This window comes from Oryctolagus cuniculus, chromosome 7 (assembly GCF_964237555.1).
Source record: "Oryctolagus cuniculus chromosome 7, mOryCun1.1, whole genome shotgun sequence".
In the NCBI taxonomy this organism is placed as follows: domain Eukaryota; kingdom Metazoa; phylum Chordata; class Mammalia; order Lagomorpha; family Leporidae; genus Oryctolagus; species Oryctolagus cuniculus.
In genome coordinates this window covers 137,820,587-137,838,574 of record NC_091438.1, presented here as the reverse complement: position 1 = coordinate 137,838,574, position 17,988 = coordinate 137,820,587, and the positions used below count along the sequence as shown (strand labels likewise).

The 17,988-nt window shown below is 55.3% G+C and overlaps 1 protein-coding gene across 1 annotated transcript; it reads left to right on the top strand.

The window, feature by feature from the left end:
* Positions 1–11,915: 11,915 nt before the first annotated feature.
* GJB3 (gap junction protein beta 3) lies at positions 11,916–16,966 on the top strand. The gene is made up of 2 exons (XM_002720661.5): positions 11,916–12,047; positions 15,545–16,966. Exon 2 carries the CDS (start codon positions 15,579–15,581, stop codon positions 16,389–16,391), a length of 813 nt encoding a protein of 270 aa, XP_002720707.2. The 5' UTR covers positions 11,916–12,047; positions 15,545–15,578; the 3' UTR covers positions 16,392–16,966.
* The last annotated feature ends 1,022 nt before the right edge of the window (positions 16,967–17,988 follow it).

Genomic DNA, 17,988 nt, shown 5'->3' with positions numbered 1-17,988 from the left:
GATTCAATCAATGGTGGATTGAAAATACTTGGAAAACAAATTTGGTATCCACAGGGGGTCCTGAAACTAACCCCCCCTCCCATGGATATCGAGGGACAAGTGTACATGTTTAAAATTTTTAAATGACATAAAATAATAAGAAGCCATCTTGAAACTGCTAGATATTTGACAGCAATGTGACACTGTTCTCTCCCCAGCCCCTAAAAAGGCAAAAGAATATAAATGGAGGCTGGAAATGCCCTCTTCTCCCTCTGCCTTTCAAGTAAATATTCATTTTTTTAAAGAAAAGAATATTAGAAAGCCAGCTAAAGGTGGTTTAAGTAGATGCCACAGAAACCAAGGGGTAGGGCATCATAGCAGAGGAAGGTGACATCACAGAATCCAACAGGCAGGGCCAAACACTGATGTAGTTCAAATCAAATAAGATGGGAAGATGCCCTTAGATTTACACCAGCCTGGTCATTCGACGGGTCAGCAGGCCCTCTGTGGAAAGGATGTCATTAGTAGAGATTAAGACTATAAAACCAGGTGTACTGAGGTGAGGACACAGTGAGAGCCAAGCAAATGGAGACATTGAATGCATACCACTGCCTGAACAGTGGTGGCTTTGAGAACAGATATGGAATTGTGGGTAATTAGGGGGAGGAGCTAATGATTGACAGGTCAGCCAAACTGGAGTTTGACAGCAGCTGGGAACCCTGAAACACTGCGTGCCTGAAATTAACAAACTCAGACTTACACTCATTGCTTGCGGTGGATCCCAGAGGTCCTTGATTGACAGCTCTGGACAAGTTAGTGTTTTACCGCCAGGGCTGCCTGTGGCAGCCTGGCCTGATCTGCGTAACAGGCCCCCTTGGTGCAGCACCCAGGCTCCCCTCCCTTCCTGTGCATGGTGCAGGACCACCTCCAGGCACCAGCAAACCCCTGCAAGTTCAGCTCTAGCTGGGAATATCCAACACAGCTGCAGGATGTGAGCCCCCAGCCCATAACCTTCAGGTCACTATGGTGTCCTTGCAATAATATTGCCATGGTGGCATGGCACGCCCACTCCCAGCATGCCCCTGTCAGCCATGACACTGCCGCTTTTTCTCCAAATGGATACAGAAATAGGCAGTGCTGGCTCCCTGCCCATAACTCTGCCCTCTGAATATTCAATAGGGCTCTGCCCCAGACGGAACCCCCAATGCCTCTGGAGGGTGTGGAGGGCAGGCCTAACTTTGGTAGGGTTTTTTCCTGAATCAGGGGCTTTTCTGGTAATGAAGCTTTTTTCCTAGGGTTTTTTCCTTTGTGGAGGATTCTTCACTCTTGGAAAATTGTCCTTGGGAGGGGCTTTTCTTTGAGGCCCTTTTCCATTTCTGGCTGTTTGCTCATGCACGACTTGGTTCTTGAGGTTGCAAATCTGTTCCAAATCAATCCTGCTCTCCTGGACACCGGCAGGCCTCCACCCTTGCATTCCCTCCCATGCCCAGAGAAGAACCTGCCGCGAGCTTAGCCGGGAGCCCCCAGTCCACCACAGAAGGCAAGGTCAAGAAAGCCAGGGTCGCCGGCACCGCGGCTCACTAGGCTAATCCTCTGCCTACAGCGCTGCTACTCCGGGTTCTAGTCTTGGTAGGGGCGCCGGTTCTGTCCCGGTTGTTCCTCTTCCAGTCCAGCTCTCTGCCATGGCCCGGGAAGGCAGTGGAGGATGGCCCAAGTCCTGGGCCCTGCACCCCATGGGAGACCAGGAGAAGCATCTGGCTGCTGGCTTCGGATAGGCACAGTGCGCCAGCCGTAGCGCCCATTTTGGGGGTGAACCAATGGAAGGAAGACCTTTCTGTCTCTCTCTCACTGCCTAACTCTGCCTGTCAAAAAAAGAAAGAAAGAAAGCCGGGGTCAAGATTTTTTTTTTTTTACTTTTACTTTTATGATGGGAGAGATGTGATAACATCTAAATAGTGCCAGGATGGATCCAGTGGAGAAAGTCAAGGGCCCAAGACAGCCAAGGGAACCTAGACTCTAAAGGACAGCTCAGCTGTTGAAACAGGAAGGAAGGAGAGCTGGTGGGGCAGGTGCAAGGGGAGGCTCTTGCCACCACCTGACTGTACATCTGCTCAGCACCCCACAGGCACCTCCAAGCCTGACCCAACACTTTCTCTTTGGCTTAACTGGCTTAATGGGCTGTGCCACGTGGGGCTGGTCCCCATCTCCTTGCTTTATTCCTGATCTTCTACTTCTCTCTCCTGGCTCTCAGCACCGAAGCAGGCTCAGATCTGCCCCACCCAAAACACAAAAGCAAAACCCCTCCTTGAACCCATGTCCCCTGCAGCTACCTCCTTATCTCCTGATTCCCAGCTAGGCCCCCTGAGTAGACTCATTGTCTCTGTTCCTCACCTTCCACCAATCACTATCTATCTCTGCCCCCCACTGCACCACCCAAACTGCCTGGCCTTTGCCAAGTTCACCTACAAGTGGAGTCCTTTGTCACTGAGCCCAGTGGATGCTTTCCAGGCCTTGTCTTGTGTGATGAAGCATCTAACACGTAGACACCCTTCCTCCTTGAGTCTTTGCCCTGTGCCATGGACCCCTTATTTGTTCTGTCCCCCAACACTTTTCCTCTCCCTCCACCCGGGTCTATAGGTGACCACCAGCCATGCATCCCAGACCCTTGTGCCCAGCATGGATCTGAGCTGCAGGTGAAGCTAGAGTTCTCCCCAGGTTGTGCCTGCTGTTGCTAAGGGGAGAGTGTGTTAAGTGACAACTTGCAAAGGTGTGAGTGAGCTCAGGGCTGCTGAAGACCTTGTGCAAAAGCCCTGTGCAAAATCCCCAGGAGAGAAAGAAGCCAACAGTCAAGGAGGCGCACAGGTGTGGCCAGCAGGAGAGTCCTAGACGACTCCACGCCCAACCCCAGGGACTTCTGAGGCCCCAGGCATCCTGCCCATCCCATTCTCCTGTGCATCAATAAATGCCCCATTGTGCTCCAACTAATTCGAGCTGCAAGCCCATCTGGTGCAATTAAAGGTGTTGACTACTCCACCCAGGCTTCTGCCCACCACTCCCACCACCCCCTCTGGCTCTCCTCCAATTGGGAAGATCCTCAAGCTCAACCCAAGCCCCCTGCTCCCCTCCGTCTCCACACCCTCACTGGCTGGCCATGTCTGTCTGTCTCATAGCCTCAGCTACCACCTGAATCCTGTTGACTCCCAAATCCGTATGTCCACCCTTCTTTATCTTAAAAAAATTAATTTGATAGAACATAAAATTATCATTGTAACCATCTTTCAGTGTACAATGCAATAGAATTCATGACACTCACAGCACTGTGCAACCATCATCACCACCCAGTTCCTTGTTCAGGCCCTGGCCCCGCCCCAGTCATTGTGGGTATTTGGGGAGTGAACCAGCAGCTGAGAGCTCTTTCTCTGCCTCTTAAATGATTTTTAAATTCTCCCCAAATTGCTCTTATTTGATATCAGAAATGAGCAGGGGCACTGTCACCATGGAGGACTCCCTAGCAAAGATATCTACCTTTTTTTTTTCCTGAGCTAACTTTATCAGAACATTTCTTACTATGCAGATGTTATCATTCCTTAATCCTCCAAAAAAAGTCAACAAGCAAAATGCCTTGAGCATCAACAACACTGCGGCCACGACCTTTGCTCTTGACCTGTGACTTTGGCTGAACCGCTTCCACCTCCTGGTAGCGCTCTCTTGGACTGTGCTTTGTCTTCAACATTGTACTGGTAAAGGCACATTTCTTCTGTTGCAATGCTTCTGAGGAGTGTTCAGGACCTTTTAAGATTTATTTATTTATTTGAAAGGCAGAGTTACTGAAAGAGGGGAGAGAGAGAGAGAGAGAGAGAGAAGATTCTATCCACTGGTTCACTTTCCAAATGGCCACAACAGCTGGGTCTGCACCAGGCCAAAGCAAGCAAGGAGTCTAGAACTCCATCCAGGTCTCCCATGCGGGTAGTGAGGGTGTAAGTCCCGGGGTCATCTTTGGTTGCTTTCCCAGGCACATTAGCATGGGGATGACAAGTGGGACAGCCACTCATAAGGCGTGCCATCGTCACAGATGGCAGCTTCACCCGCTATGCCGCAACTCCGGCCCCATGCTTTGGGGTCTTGACTCCACTTGTTTGAGATGTCCATTGAAACAGCCCCACTCTTGCCTGCAGCTGCTCTGGGTGCAACAGTTGTGGCATCCAAGGAGCAGATTTGCTCCACGAAACTTTCCAGGCAGGACTGTGCAGGCTGCACCAACCGGGACGGGTGAGATGTGGGCTGTTACTGATGCTGGTGGTCACTGTCTGCTTCAGTGAGGGCACAGACAAGGTGATCCTCACAGGTGGCTGGGGATGAGCAGCCATGGGGGCCTTCACCTCCAGCACCGTCTCATCCCTTCATAAACCGACTTAACCACTTGTGAGCCACGGGCTTCTTTGGGGTGTTATCTCCATCAGCTTCTCATAAGACATCAGTGACGTCACCATTCCTCCACGCCAGTTTCACCACCAATCTGATGCTTATTCTTGTTTCGATTTCAGGAGAACTCACCTTGCTCTTCTCATCCGCACAAGTGGCTTGACCTTGATCATGTTTAGGCATATTCTAACCAGTCAGTAGAAGTTTATGGTGTCATAAAAGAATGCTTAAATCCATGCATAGTTTTTTTCATAATAAGCTTCTTCTGTGACCTTTGGGAAGACCCCGGTGCAGTATGGACACAAGAGACAAAAATCAGTGCCTTTTTAGATTCGAGTGTGGAGGAAGAAACTAAACAAGAAAAATAAGCACAGTCTGGCACTGTGGCACAATGGGTTAATCCTCCACCTGCGGCGCCAGCATCCCATATGGGCGCCGGTTCGAGTCCCGGCTGCTCCACTTCTGATCCAGCTCTCTGCTATGGCCTAGGAAAGCAGTGGAAGATGGCCTGAGTGCTTAGGCCCCTGCACCTATGTGGGAGACCTGGAGGAAGCCCCTGGCTCCTGGCTTCAGATGGGTGCAGCTCCGGCCGTTGCAGCCATTTGGGGAGTGAACCAGCGGAAGGAAAACCTTTCTCTCTGTCTCTTACTCTCACTGTCTGTAACTCTACCTCTCAAATAAGTAAATAAAAAATCTTAAAAATAAAAAAAGAAGCAAACTGCAGAATTGCTGGATGGATTATACTGCTCCAGGGGAAAATACAGCAGCAAAGGGGAGGGAGTGTTCAGATAATGACTTGCTTGGCACTGCCAGGTAGGCTGAGTAAGCCTGTTCTAGGTACTGAGGCTGGGCCAGACACCACGTGTACCTGGGCAGCAAGGAAGCCAATGAGCCAATGCAGCCAGAGAGCCAAGAGAAGTGGGACTGGGGCCTGAGAAGAGCCGGCTGCTCGAGGGTCTCACAGGCCGTGCAGGGGCCTTGGGCTGCCACTCTCCGGGAGCACAAAGTTGGCGGAGAGTATTTTTAAAAGGAAGGGTCAAGACCTCTCTGGTGATTGTGTTTGCAGTAAACACATCGGGGCAAAGGTTAACACAGGAGATCAGTCCCAAAGCTATTGCTGCGATCAGGGGAAGAAATGATTCACAGTTTACCGTTACCAGGGTGACGCTAGGGTACACCCCGGCTGAGCTGTGGACACTTGCTCTGAGAGCAGAGCTGTTGGACAACTGCGCTGGAGAGGCTCATGCAACCCTGGGTGGGACGAGGTATTCCATCGACGTAGCTCCTCGGAGTCAGCAAATACAAGATGCGCGGGGCTGTTGCCCTCATGACAGCGTGCACTGTTTCCCAGCAAACTTTTCTCCAGGAGTGGAAGTCCACGCTGGAGTAACAATAAAAGTCATGGCATAGTAAATGCATAAACCAGCAACACAGTGCTTTATTGTCGGGGGTTATGCACTGTACCTAATTGTGCCTGCTGTGGACTTTTATAGGATCCACAGGGCAGCTGGCTTGCTAACCCCAGCATCACCACACATGCATGAGTTATGCACTGCCCTACAGTGTCACCAGGTAAAAGGAACTTCTCCGCCCCATTACCACCACTGTCACAGCCGTCATCTGCTGGCGGCCAAATCAGGCAGCACGTGGCTGTCACAGAATTGGTGGCAAGTAGCCAGATTCTGGGAATAAGTTTACTGCTCTTTATCCCTATTTGAGAGACAGAGAAAGAAAGAGACAAAGAGGGAGAGAGCCCCCAAATGGCCACAAAGCGGGGAAGGCAAAGCCAAGAGCCAGGAAGTCAGTCCAGGTCTCCCACATAGGCAACAGGAATCCAGTCACTTGAGTCATCACCACTGCCTCCCAGCGTCTACACTGGCAGGAAGCTGGAGTCAGGAGCAGAGCCAACTATGGAACCCAGCACTCTGATGTGGGATGCTGGGGTCTTAGCGCCTTAACCGCTAGGCCAATCGCCCAGCCTTGAAAACATCTCGAAAGTAACACCAAAGTGACCTTGACATTGAACGTGAAGGAGGGCAGACAAGGACCCTGAGGTTTAGAGCAGAGCAAGTAGATGAATACAAGAGTCGTTTGCTAGAGGAATCAGTGAAAAGAGACAGGAGAGGAGTAAAAAGGATAGGTTGCCAGATAAACACATTTCAGATAAGCAAGTAGTTTTTTGATGTGTGTCCCACATACAAGCTGAAATTCAAACTCCAATGGGCATCTTGGTCTTGGTTCTTTGCTTGTTGGCTGGCTGGCTTTGTTCCCAAGTCTAGCAGCCCTCATAAGTAGAGAGCGCCCCTGGGGATGTGGTAAGCTCACGCCGTCCACTAAGCAACCACAGGAGGAAGTCAAGTTCCGGGGGGACACAGGAGTACCACACTCAGGGCAACAGTCGGGGAGGGGAGGGCATTTTGGAGCTGGGGACCAGATGCATCACCAGGAGAGGGAGTGTGGACAGAGGAGTCCAGGGACCGAGCCCCAAGGCACCCCAATATGTACAAGTGAGGAGACCCAGAGGAACCAGCAAAGGCAACTGAGAAAGCAAGCGCAGGAAGGAGGAATTCAGGAAAGGGGAATGGTCTAGCAGTCCAAGGAGCAGTGTTTCAGGGAGAGAAGAAGCCACTTCACTCAAAGCACCCAGGCCCCTCCCCACCGGGAGGTTGAGGGCAGACACTGGACCCTGGGGAGCAGCTACGTGCACCCTGACACGAGCAGTGCTGCTTGGTGAGCAGAAGTTCAGGAAGGAAAAAGAGGGACAAGGAAGGTGATGAGTCATGGGCACTCTTGGGAGGAATTTTGCTACAAAGGAGCAAAAAGAAAGGAGCTGAACTCCGCGGGAGATGTGGAGGCAAAGGGCTTTTTATTTTTTCTTGTTTTAAGGAGGAGACAGATGGGCGCGCTTGTTGTGACAGACGATCCAGCAAAGGGCAGAAGGTGGTGGTGGTGGAGCAAGCTGGAAGTCAGAGTGAGGTCCTTGGTGGGTAGGTGGGGGTGGGTGCGCACAGAGGATGGCCGAACCCCAACGCAACTCAGCAAACTCATCGTCGCGCTCTCAGGACACAGCGGCATGGGCAGAAGTTCCAAAGGTTTCTGGGTGTCTTGGAAGGACAGTCACATCCCAGCCTGGGTGCTGCGGCACCGCATCCTCCCCACCGGCCCAGGCCTGCAGAGCCCCAGACCCGCCTGGCCGGTGGCCCCTGCCTGCCTACTCCACCTGTCTGCTGAGCGGAGGAGAGGGCCTTCCTGCTCCGCAGCAGACACACACAGACGAGGAGGCTCCTGCCCATCCCAGGCAGCCCCTGCCTGAGCCCTGGGCAGCACTCCTGGGAGCAAGGCCAGCCTGCGCCAGAGCTAGCCACAGTGGCTTCGAGCCTGCCACCCACAGACAGCAGCTGTAGGCCTTGGGGCAGCGGGGGAGGCTGAGCCACCCTCCAAACCCTGGCGCAACACAGCCTTGCCCTGAGGCAGGGGAATGCCCTAGATGGCCTCCCACACAGTCCCTGACTTAAGGAGCAGACATTTAGGGTGGAGCCTTAAGGCCCTCAGAGCCTCCGTCTCGGGGTGGGTTGGAGTACACTTCCGACTCATTCCAGAGAAAACCAAGGTCAGCCGTGTGGGGCACTGCCCGGCATCAAGAGCAAAGAGGTGGCATCAGGCAGGGTCAGAAAGGTAAGATTTACACAGTCAAGTCATCGGGTCACCAGAGCAGAATGACCCAAAAGCACACATTGGCACCACAGCAGACACAGCCACACCTGCACACAACCTCCCAACAAAACATGCACACTTGCCCCGCCCACACTGACACCCTCCATACACAACTACCCCCTCCTGTCTTCCATACCCAGCCCATTCTCATACATGATCCTGTGAGCACTCCCGTGCCCAACGTGTACGTCACAGCGGCTGAGCATCGGCTACACCCCAAGCCCTGAAGACACAGATGGAGCATGCCCGGGGTGGGGTGGGGGTTTCCACCTGCTCTCCTGGGGGTCACCAGGGGATGTTAGGATGAGTGGCTGCAGAGGGAGTAGGGGGAGGGGCTTTCAAGAGGGATGACCAGGACACGCCTCTCTAAGAAGGTAAGACCTGAATGAGGAGGAAGCATCCAGACAGAAGGAACAGCAAATGCAGAGGGTGGGGTGGATGCGGCTTGGATGCGGCTGCAGTGTAGGCTTCAGGAGGACAGGTGATTGGAGGAGAGGCAGACACCATCTGGAGAGGAGGGATTCGTCTAAAAGTAATGATAAGTCACAAGTCATGGCAAGGTGTAACAGGGAAGTGGCCCGTTCTGATTGATATCTTTCAAATACTACTTTAACAAAAAGAAACCATGGGAGAAGTTTTTAATCCGGTTCCCACAGTGGTGAAGTCCTTTCTAATTATGATCAGACCTAGAGGCCATAAAAGATAAGATACATGCGTAAGACTAAGTAAAAATATTTCACTCTGTTTACCAAGTCCAAACACAAATGTCAAGCTGGAAGAAAACCCCATTAGTGTCACAGAGGCCTTGCTCCTTAATATGTAAAGAGCTCCTAAAAAATCGATAATAATAAGGCAGATATCCAACAGAAAGTGGCAAAGGCAAAGACTGTCCACAGAAAAGCAAATAAATAAATCAGTCTTTCAAACAATTTTCAAAGGAGTATACAATTTTAACTCAAAACTTCCTCGGCCAGTAGTTGACAGACAACATTTTTTTTGAAAGATTTATTTATTTATTTGAAAGGCAGAGTGACAGAGAGAGGGAGGGAGAGACAGAGATTGTCCAACCACTGGTTCACTCCCCAAATGGTTGCAACCTTCAGGGCAGGGCAAGGCCAAATCCACATGGGAGCCATCCAGGTCTCCCATGTGGGTGGCAGGGTTCCAAGTATCTGGGCCACCTGCTGCTGCTCTCTCAGGCACGTTAGCAGGGAGCTGGATTGGAAGCGGAAGCAGAGCAGCCAGGACTGGAATCAGTGGTGCAATACGGGACACTGGTGTTGCAAGCGGCCGCTGAACCTGCCGCACCACAACGCTGTGCCCTAGACACAATCTTTAACCGTGCAATGGAGGATATCCACTGCCATGGATTTGTAATAGAAGAAAGAAAGAAAAGACTGGAAACAGCTTTAATCTTGATCAGTACAGGGTTGATTAAATATATTTGACAGTACACATATTATTCAGCTGTCTTTAAAAAGAGCAAGACAGCTCCATATCTACTGAGGGGGAAGATTCCCATATCCCTTTTTTCATTTGTTTGTTTTCAAAGATTTATTTATTTATTTATTTATTTGAAAGGCAGAGTTACAGAGAGGCAGAGGCAGAGAGAGAGAGAGAGAGAGAAAGAGAGAGGTCTTCCATCCAGTAGTTCACTCCACAGATGGCTGCAATGGCTGGAGCTGCACTGATCGGAAGCCAGGAGCCAGGAGCTTCTTCTGGGTCTCCCACATGGTTGCAGCGGCCCAAGGTCTTGAGCCATCTTCTACCGCTTTCCCAGGCCACAGCAGAGAGCTTGATCAGAAGCGGAGCAGCCAAGACTCTAACTGATGCCCTTATGGGATGCTGGCACTGTAGGTGGCAACTTTACCATGTGCTGCCCCCCATATAATTTTTTTTTAACATTAGTTTGAAAGGCACAGTTACAGAGAGAGAGAGAGAGGAATTCCATCTTCTGGTTCCCTCCCCTAAATGGCCACAATGGCCGGGGCTGGACCAGGCCGAAGCCAAGAGCTTGGAGCTTCTTCTGGGTCTTCCATGTGGGTGCAGGGGCCCAAAGTTTTGAGCCATCTTCCACTGCTTTCCCAGGCACATTAGCAGAGAGCTGGAATGGACATGGAGCAGCCAGGACTGGAACCGGTGCCCATATGGGATGCCAGCACTACAGGCGGTGGCTTTACCCACTATGCCACAGCGCCGGCTCCCTCCCATATCTTGTTAAATGAAGAAAGCAAAGTGCAGAACAGTGTACCTAGCATACTTCTGCAAGTTAAATGTCAAAAAGAATATTCATATAGTTTATATATGCACAGGTGGTTCAGGAAGAAACACAAGAAACTGCTTCCCCTGCCAGGCACCTGGGCAGCCTGGCCGCACCGGCCGGTCTTCAGAAATGGGGAACTCATCAGTGAATGGGTAGTGTTTAAGGCCCCAGGACTGGACCCAAAGTTACCCCCTAAGAAAGCTGGAAAGGAGGGCTCTGGGGCACAAGGCACCCAGGAAAGTGGGGGGTGTTTAAGGGAGCCAGGGGAACCAAGTGCGGCTGGCTGTGTAACAGGTGGGACTGTGCGATTTAGCCTCACGCGGATCCGCTGTGACCTTGAAAGGCCTTTTGAGTGACATAGGAGGGACAGAAGCGTCCACAGGAGCTTCTGCAGAGTGACTTGGAGATGAGGAAATGGAAGCCTGTTCTGCCTGCAACGCAGCCGACGGCAGGTGCCAGAGCCATGGCTACGTGGCCACACTCATGCATAGAACCACAGGGACACCCCAGCGCTGCCCAGCCTCAGCAGATGGTCAAGGCTAAGACCACCAGGAGTGAAGCTTTGTCCTGGGCTCTCCTCCTTGTTATCTGTGTGGCCCTGGGCAAGTCACCTACACACCCTGTGTCCCTGTTTCCTGGTCCATAAAAGCAGGTCGGCTCATAGCTGCCTCATCGGGAGGCCCCGTGGGGGTGTAGCCTGGCTCCAAGATGTCCCCCGAGATCCCTGCAGGAGGGGACACTGCTCCAGGTACCGGCGCCCCAAGCATAAACCAGCACAGTCACCACGGCAGATGACCTTATCTCTGTCCAGACAGGGACAGGTCAGGCCTGAAGTGACTAGGGCTCAGGGAGGGGCTCCAGGGAGGCTGGAAGCCCTGGGGATTCCCCGAGGCTGGGGAGCCAAGGCTGTCTTTAGGCTCCCTGTCTCGTGGCACACCAGTAAGACAAGAGTCCTTGTTCCTGGAGCCCAACCCAGCTGACCCGCCCCCTCCTCGTTCCCCCCTTCCCCTGCGCGGGGTCTGTCCCTGGGCCACGACGACCCCCTTCGCGTCCTCGCCCCTGCACACCTCATCCCCAGGCCCTGGCTTTGCTGTGCCCACCCTTCAAAGTCCTTTGGGAAAGGGCGGGTGAGAAGCGCTCCCTCCCGAAGGCAGGTCCTAAAAGCCCCCGGGAGCGCCGCACGTAGGGGCCAGCCCCGAGCCGGGCGCGGTCGGAGCGGGCTGGGCAGGGCAGGGCAGGGCTTAGTATCCGCAGGGACCGGAGCTCGTGGGCGAGACGCGCTGGGTCCTGCCGCGCGGCCAGGACGCTCCGCAGTCCGCAGAGTGCTTCACGCCCCTGGTTTCATTGGAGCCTTTGCAACAGCCCTGCCCATGGCCACGGACGCCCCCATCCCACGCAGGCGGACACCAGGGCCCAAACGAGCCGCGAGTCGTCGCCGAAGTCGCCCAGGGACCGCGTGACTGCGGCGGGACTAGAACCCAGACCCCTGCAGCGCCGCCGCCCCCCGTGCTCCGGCTCCTCCTCCGACCCTCCCTCCGCCCCACCGCCCCCGGGTTCTGCCTCCCGCGGCGCCTCAACGAGACAGCAGAGCCCGCTCCCGCCGCCTTGGTCTCTGCTGCCGGCCTCGGGGACGCGGGGTCCGGGCCCCGCGGTGGCCGCGCCGCTGCCGGTAAGTGCGGGGCGGAGACGGGACCCCCGGGGCACGGCGCGCTCCAGGCGACCGCGTGCAGCCGGGCTGGGACTGGGGTGAGGGCAGATGAGGTCAGATCCCCAGCTCCCCAGCTCTCCTCTGACTTGTTGCTGCCCCCATTCCTGGTAGGGTAGGGGTTCCTAGAAGGTTCCGGGACCGGCACCCTTCTCCAGGGCCCTTGGGCTCCCACACCGTCTGGAACGGAGGGAGACTGGGGAGGGGAGAGAGCTCTAACTTTGGGAGGCCTTTTCGCAGTTAGAGGCAAAAGCTGGGTGCGCAGGGTCCAGGGACTGGGAAGGAGCAGCTGTGCAGGGAGCTGGCACTGGGGGGAAGGGGGTGGCAGGGGGACCAGAACCGGCCCCACCAGCCCTGGCCCGGTTAGGAAATTCCTTGGCGATGAGTCGTCCCTGGGGTGTGTCCACCGGCGGTTTTGGGCAGACAACGCATGGCGGTGGAAAGTGGGGGCCCAGGGCTGGGCTTTGGAGGAAGCGGCTGGCAGGAGCCTTCTCCCAGCGCGGGCAGAGCGCGCTCCAACCTCCGCTTGGGTTGCCTTGAACTCTCCCCAGGTGGGGCTGGGGTGGGAAGGGACTTAATGATTCTTCCAACCGCCAAGAAAGTTGTCTTTTCCTTTAGAGATAAGGAAACAGGAGCCACAGCTAAGGGAATTCTTGGAAGCCACCCAGCTTGTAAGTGGCAGAGCCGAGATTTGGATCCAAGTGCGAGTCAGAGTTCAGTGCATATTGCCCTCCCCTCCCCTAAGGACTGCCAGAGCTGGGGGGGGGGGGGGGGGCGAGTGTGCAGGGCTGAGGTCTTCCCCAGCGCCCCCTCCTGTCCCAGTCTGGGATTCCCAAAGGAGAGGCCTGAGGGAGGCCAGGGAGTCTGAGAAGGGATTGTTATCCCCTGTCTTTCCCCTAAGCCTCCCTGTCCAGGCCGCGTCCAGGGGCACCTGCCCACCCCTCACCCCACTCCCTCCACCCTGCCTCTCTGGGGACCCCGCATCCCTCTGTTTACCCACGCAATACACGGATGAAGCCCGTACCATGCGCAAGCCCCCGGCACTCGACAGGAAGCAGTGAGCAAGACAGAACTGGCGTTCCAGTGGGAGAGACAGATAGATGAGCCGTAAGAATACTGTAAATGGCGGTTGTGTGCTATGGAAAAAATCAAGGGGACTGGAGCCAGGTAACCAGAGGCAGGCGCAGGTTCAGAAGCAGGGTAGTTGGGGCAGGCCGCGGGGAGCCCACGCTGGAGCAGAAGCCTCCGTGGTGAGAAGGTTCCAGCCGCGTGGTGGTCTGCAGGAGGAACACTCGAGGCAGACAGAATCGATGCCAAGGCTCCGGTGCGGCCAGAGCCAAGAGAGGCAGGCAAGAGATCAGGAGAGGAGGTGAGAACAAAGTGAGAGGGCTTTCCCTCTGGGCACAGGGAGAAGCCAGTGACATGGTCCTGACTTAGCAGACCCTACGGGTGAGTGGAAAAGCTGGAAGGCCAGTGTGCTGGCAGCAGCATCACACGCCCCGGGAGGCCCACCCCTACCCCCCCACACCCCACCCCACCCCCGTGCACATGGGGAGGGGCGTGCTCTCACACGCATGCCTCTGTCCAATCCAGGCAGGACCACCGGGCCACACCACTAAGTCAGTCCAGGATCACGGAGGAAGGTGTGCAGTTGAGGGCAGATAGTGTTTTGCCAAGCTGTATGGCCGGGGTGGGGGAGGCTGGGGAGGAAGGCATGTCTATAGATAGCCCCTGGGGCTGGTATCCCCCCACAAGAGCCGGATCCTAGGCATCCCCCTGCACCCCTTACCTGAATCGGCCCCCTCCGTCTTCACCACCAGCTGGCTATGAGACCCGAGAAAACACATTTCCCCTCTAAGCCCCGGGACTTCCCAGGATGGGGGTGTCCATCAACAAGGTCACAGAGTCCAGAACCTGGGTTCTTGCGGCTGTGCAGCAGCGGAGGGCAGGGAGGTGGCCGCGCACATTGGCCATGAACCTGACTCCCGTTTTCAGTCGCCCTGCCCTCTGAGTGACCACCTTGACTGGGGGTTATCGCATCCTCCCGGCGTGGCTGTCAGTGTGTCCTTTCGCCGTCAGCATCTGCTATCTGGACACAATCACAGCAAATGTTTCACTTGAAGGACTGAGTGCTCTGAGCAGAACAAAGGGGACAGAAGCAGAGGGACCGGATGCAGGTGGGGTCCGCCTGCAGAGGATTAAGGGAGATCCTGCACAGGAAGTGGCCAGCTCTTGTCTAGCTTAGAGCAAATGCTTGTACATGGTGACTTTTTTTTTTTTTTCTAAAACATTGACTTATTTATTTGAGAGGTAGAGTTACAGACAGAAAGGGAGAGACAGAGAGTGAGGTCTTCCATCCACTGGTTCACTCCCCAAATGGCCGCAACGGCTGGAGCTGTGCTGATCCGAATCCAGGAACCAGGAGCTTCCTCCGGGTCTTCCCATGTGGGTGCAGGGGCCCAAGGACTCAGGCCATCCTCTGCTGCTTCCCCAGGCCACAGCAGAGAGCTGGATCGGAAGTGGAGCAGCTGGGACTTGAACTGGCGCCCATATGGGATGCTGGTGTTGCAGGTGCCGGCTTTACCTGCTACACCACAGCACCGCCCCGGTGACATTTTATCGGCAAGCACACATTCCTTTCCTTCCCAGTGCACTTGCTCTGACTCTGGGCAGGTTACTTAACCACACCGTGCTTGTTTCCTGTCTGGAGCTTGGAAGAATGATATCCAGACCCCTTGGCGTCATGGTGACGACGACTGAATGAGTCCATTTACGTCAAGAACTCAGAGCTCAAATAGGATGGGCATTTGGAGCTTGGGATGCTGACATCTCATGGCTTTGCGTCCCAGCCCTGCTTCCGATTCCAGCTTCCTGCTAATGCAGGCTCTGGGAGGCAGCAGTAGTGACTCAAGTGCTGGGGTCTCTGCCCCCGACATGGGAGACCGTGGCTGGGTTCCCGGCTCCTGGGTTCAGCCTAGCAGCAGTGTAGGCATTTGGGGAATAGACCCTAGATAGATCTGTGTGTGCCTCTCTGTGGATAGAGCTCTCTCTCTCTCTTTCAAATGAACAGAAATGCATAATTAATTTTCTTTTAAAGATTTATTTATTTGAAAGGCAGAGATAGAAGAGAGAGCGAGATCTTCCATCCGCTGGTTCACTCTCCAAATGGCCGCGACTGGGCCAAGCCAAAGCCAGGAGATTTCCTGGGTCTCTCATGTGGGAGCAGAGGCCCAAGCACTTGGGCCATCTTCTGCTGCTTTCCCAGGCCATAGCAGAGAGCTGGATTGGAAGTGGAGCAGCCAGGACTTAAACTGGTGCCCATATGGGATGCCGGGTACTGCAAGTGGAGGCTTAACCTTCAGTACCACAGCGCTGGCCCCAAAATACATATACAGTTCTCTTAAACGCTCAGCATGGCACCTGGCACGTGGTAAATGCTCACCTGTGCATTGTCTCCACAGGTGGGCACGGCCCCCGGAACCCCCACCAGGCACCATGGACTGGAAGACCCTGCAGGCCCTGCTGAGCGGCGTGAACAAGTACTCCACAGCTTTCGGGCGCATCTGGCTGTCGGTGGTGTTCGTCTTCCGGGTGCTGGTGTACGTGGTGGCCGCGGAGCGCGTGTGGGGGGACGAGCAGAAGGACTTTGACTGCAACACCAAGCAGCCGGGCTGCACCAACGTCTGCTACGACAACTTCTTCCCCATCTCCAACATCCGCCTCTGGGCCCTGCAGCTCATCTTCGTCACGTGCCCCTCGCTGCTCGTCATCCTGCACGTGGCCTACCGCGAGGAGCGCGAGCGGCGCCACCGTCAAAAGCATGGCGACCAGTGCGCCAAGCTGTACAGCGACACTGGCAAGAAGCACGGAGGCCTGTGGTGGACCTACCTGCTCAGCCTCGTCTTCAAGCTTATCATCGAGTTCCTCTTCCTGTACGTGCTGCACACGCTGTGGCACGGCTTTGGCATGCCACGCCTGGTGCAGTGCGCTAATGTGGCCCCCTGCCCCAACGTGGTGGACTGCTACATCGCCCGGCCCACCGAGAAGAAGGTCTTCACCTACTTCATGGTGGGCGCCTCGGCCGTCTGCATCGTGCTCACCATCTGCGAGATCTGCTACCTCATTTTCCATCGGCTCCTGAAAGTCCTGCAGAGGAACCGGCCCTCCAAGGGGCGCAGCCCCCCGGCCTCCACCAGCCGGGCCTCCATCTGCCACTGCCACCATAAGCTCTTGGAGGCCGGGGACCTGGAGCCTGAAGCCAAAGATGCTAAGCTGCGGGCTTCGGCCCCCAAGCTGAGTGCCATCTAACCACTGGCTGGGCACAGCCGGCAGGGGGTGGGGGTGGGGGTGGCGCTGCAGGGTGCCGGGCCCTCCAGGTGCTGGGTGTCTCCACTGCCAGTGCACCCGGGTCCAGGTAGCTCGCCAGGTGCAGAGCCACACAAGCAAACTAACTGTATGCTACAAGCCTTACACGCAAGCCCGGGGATGCTTGGGAACTCACCAGGGAGCGGCGCCCAAGCCAGGCTTCCCTGGGGAGGCAGCACGGGAGAGAAGTGAGCTGTGCTCCAAGCAGAGGCCCCGGGTCACACAGAAGCTCGCCCTGATCTGGGTACCGACAAAGGGAATCTTCCACGCCGGACCGGAGCCCCTCCCCGGTTCCCAGGGTGGGAGGGAGGTCTTCTCCCCGCAGCAGCTCTGCTCCACCCGAGTGGCCGCTGGTGGAAGCCCCACAGCCAGGCCACCGTGCTCTCCTCTTCCCCCCCAAAACGTGCTCAGCTGGGCGCTGCCCTGCTCTGGGGAATTCAGGTGGAGGCGCTTGCTGCAGATGGGGACCTGCGCGGGGAGGAAGTTTCCTTGAAATCAATAAAGACTGTGTTTTCTAAGGCTGGCTCTGTCCTCAATTCTCCCACACTCCCACCCCTGGCACCCTGGGGGCAGGGAAGGGAGCGCTCAGAAGGCTAAACAGGGGCTGGCGCCGCGGCTCACTTGGCTAATCCTCCGCCTGTGGTGCCAGCACCCCGGGTTTTAGTCCTGTTTGGGGTGCCGGTTCTGTCCCGGTTGCTCCTCTTCCAGGCCAGCTCTCTGCTGTGGCCCGGGAGTGCAGTGGAGGATGGCCCAAGTGCTTGGGCCCTGCACCCCACGGGAGACCAGGAGAAGCACCTGGCTCCTGGCTTCAGATCAGCGCAGCACCAGCCGTGGCAGCCATTTGAGGGGTGAACCAACAGAAGGAAGACTTTTCTGTCTCTCTCTCACTGTCTATAACTCTACCTGTCAAACAAATAAATAAAAAAAAAAGGCTAAACAGCTCCAAACCTAGGGGTGTGAAGGGAGGCTGGAGCTTGGGCTGGAGCCCTCTGGCCTACACGTTGGGATTCTAGTACTGGCCACGAGAGGCCGCTGTTCTCCAGCCTTCTGATTCCACTCTGTCCCAGCTTACACAGCAATCACGGTCATTGGTTATGGACAAACCACACAGCCTCCTCCTCAGGCACCTGGTTCCTGCTGTCTCAGCCTGCAGCCTCACCCTTGGTACACACAATCTCTGTTATTCACACTCTCTGCACACTCACCAAAGGCCATGTAGCTGCTCTAAAGCATGCAGACAGCCTCACCCAGCATTTCATTAGCCCATAAAAATCCAGAGCATTTTCTCCACCCTGGGCCCCTGGCCAGAGGCTCACTGCAGGGTGTGTGTGTGTGTGTGTGTGGTGGGGAGGGCAGGGTGGCCACAGCCCACAGGCCCCTGCCTTGCATTACTCCCCTGCATTAACCAACCTCCCCCACACCCTGAAATTTAGGGGACATCAGCATCCAAGGCCAGACTGGTATCGGAAGTGAAAGGGGGTACAAGGCCATAAAAACCCAGAGGGCCATTAGTGAAAGCCAAGGCCAGGAGCCAGTGAAA

Bases quoted from the DNA above. Each gene is read 5' to 3' on its own strand.
- GJB3 (XM_002720661.5), top strand. From the start codon at position 15,579: ATGGACTGGAAGACCCTGCAGGCCCTGCTGAGCGGCGTGAACAAGTAC.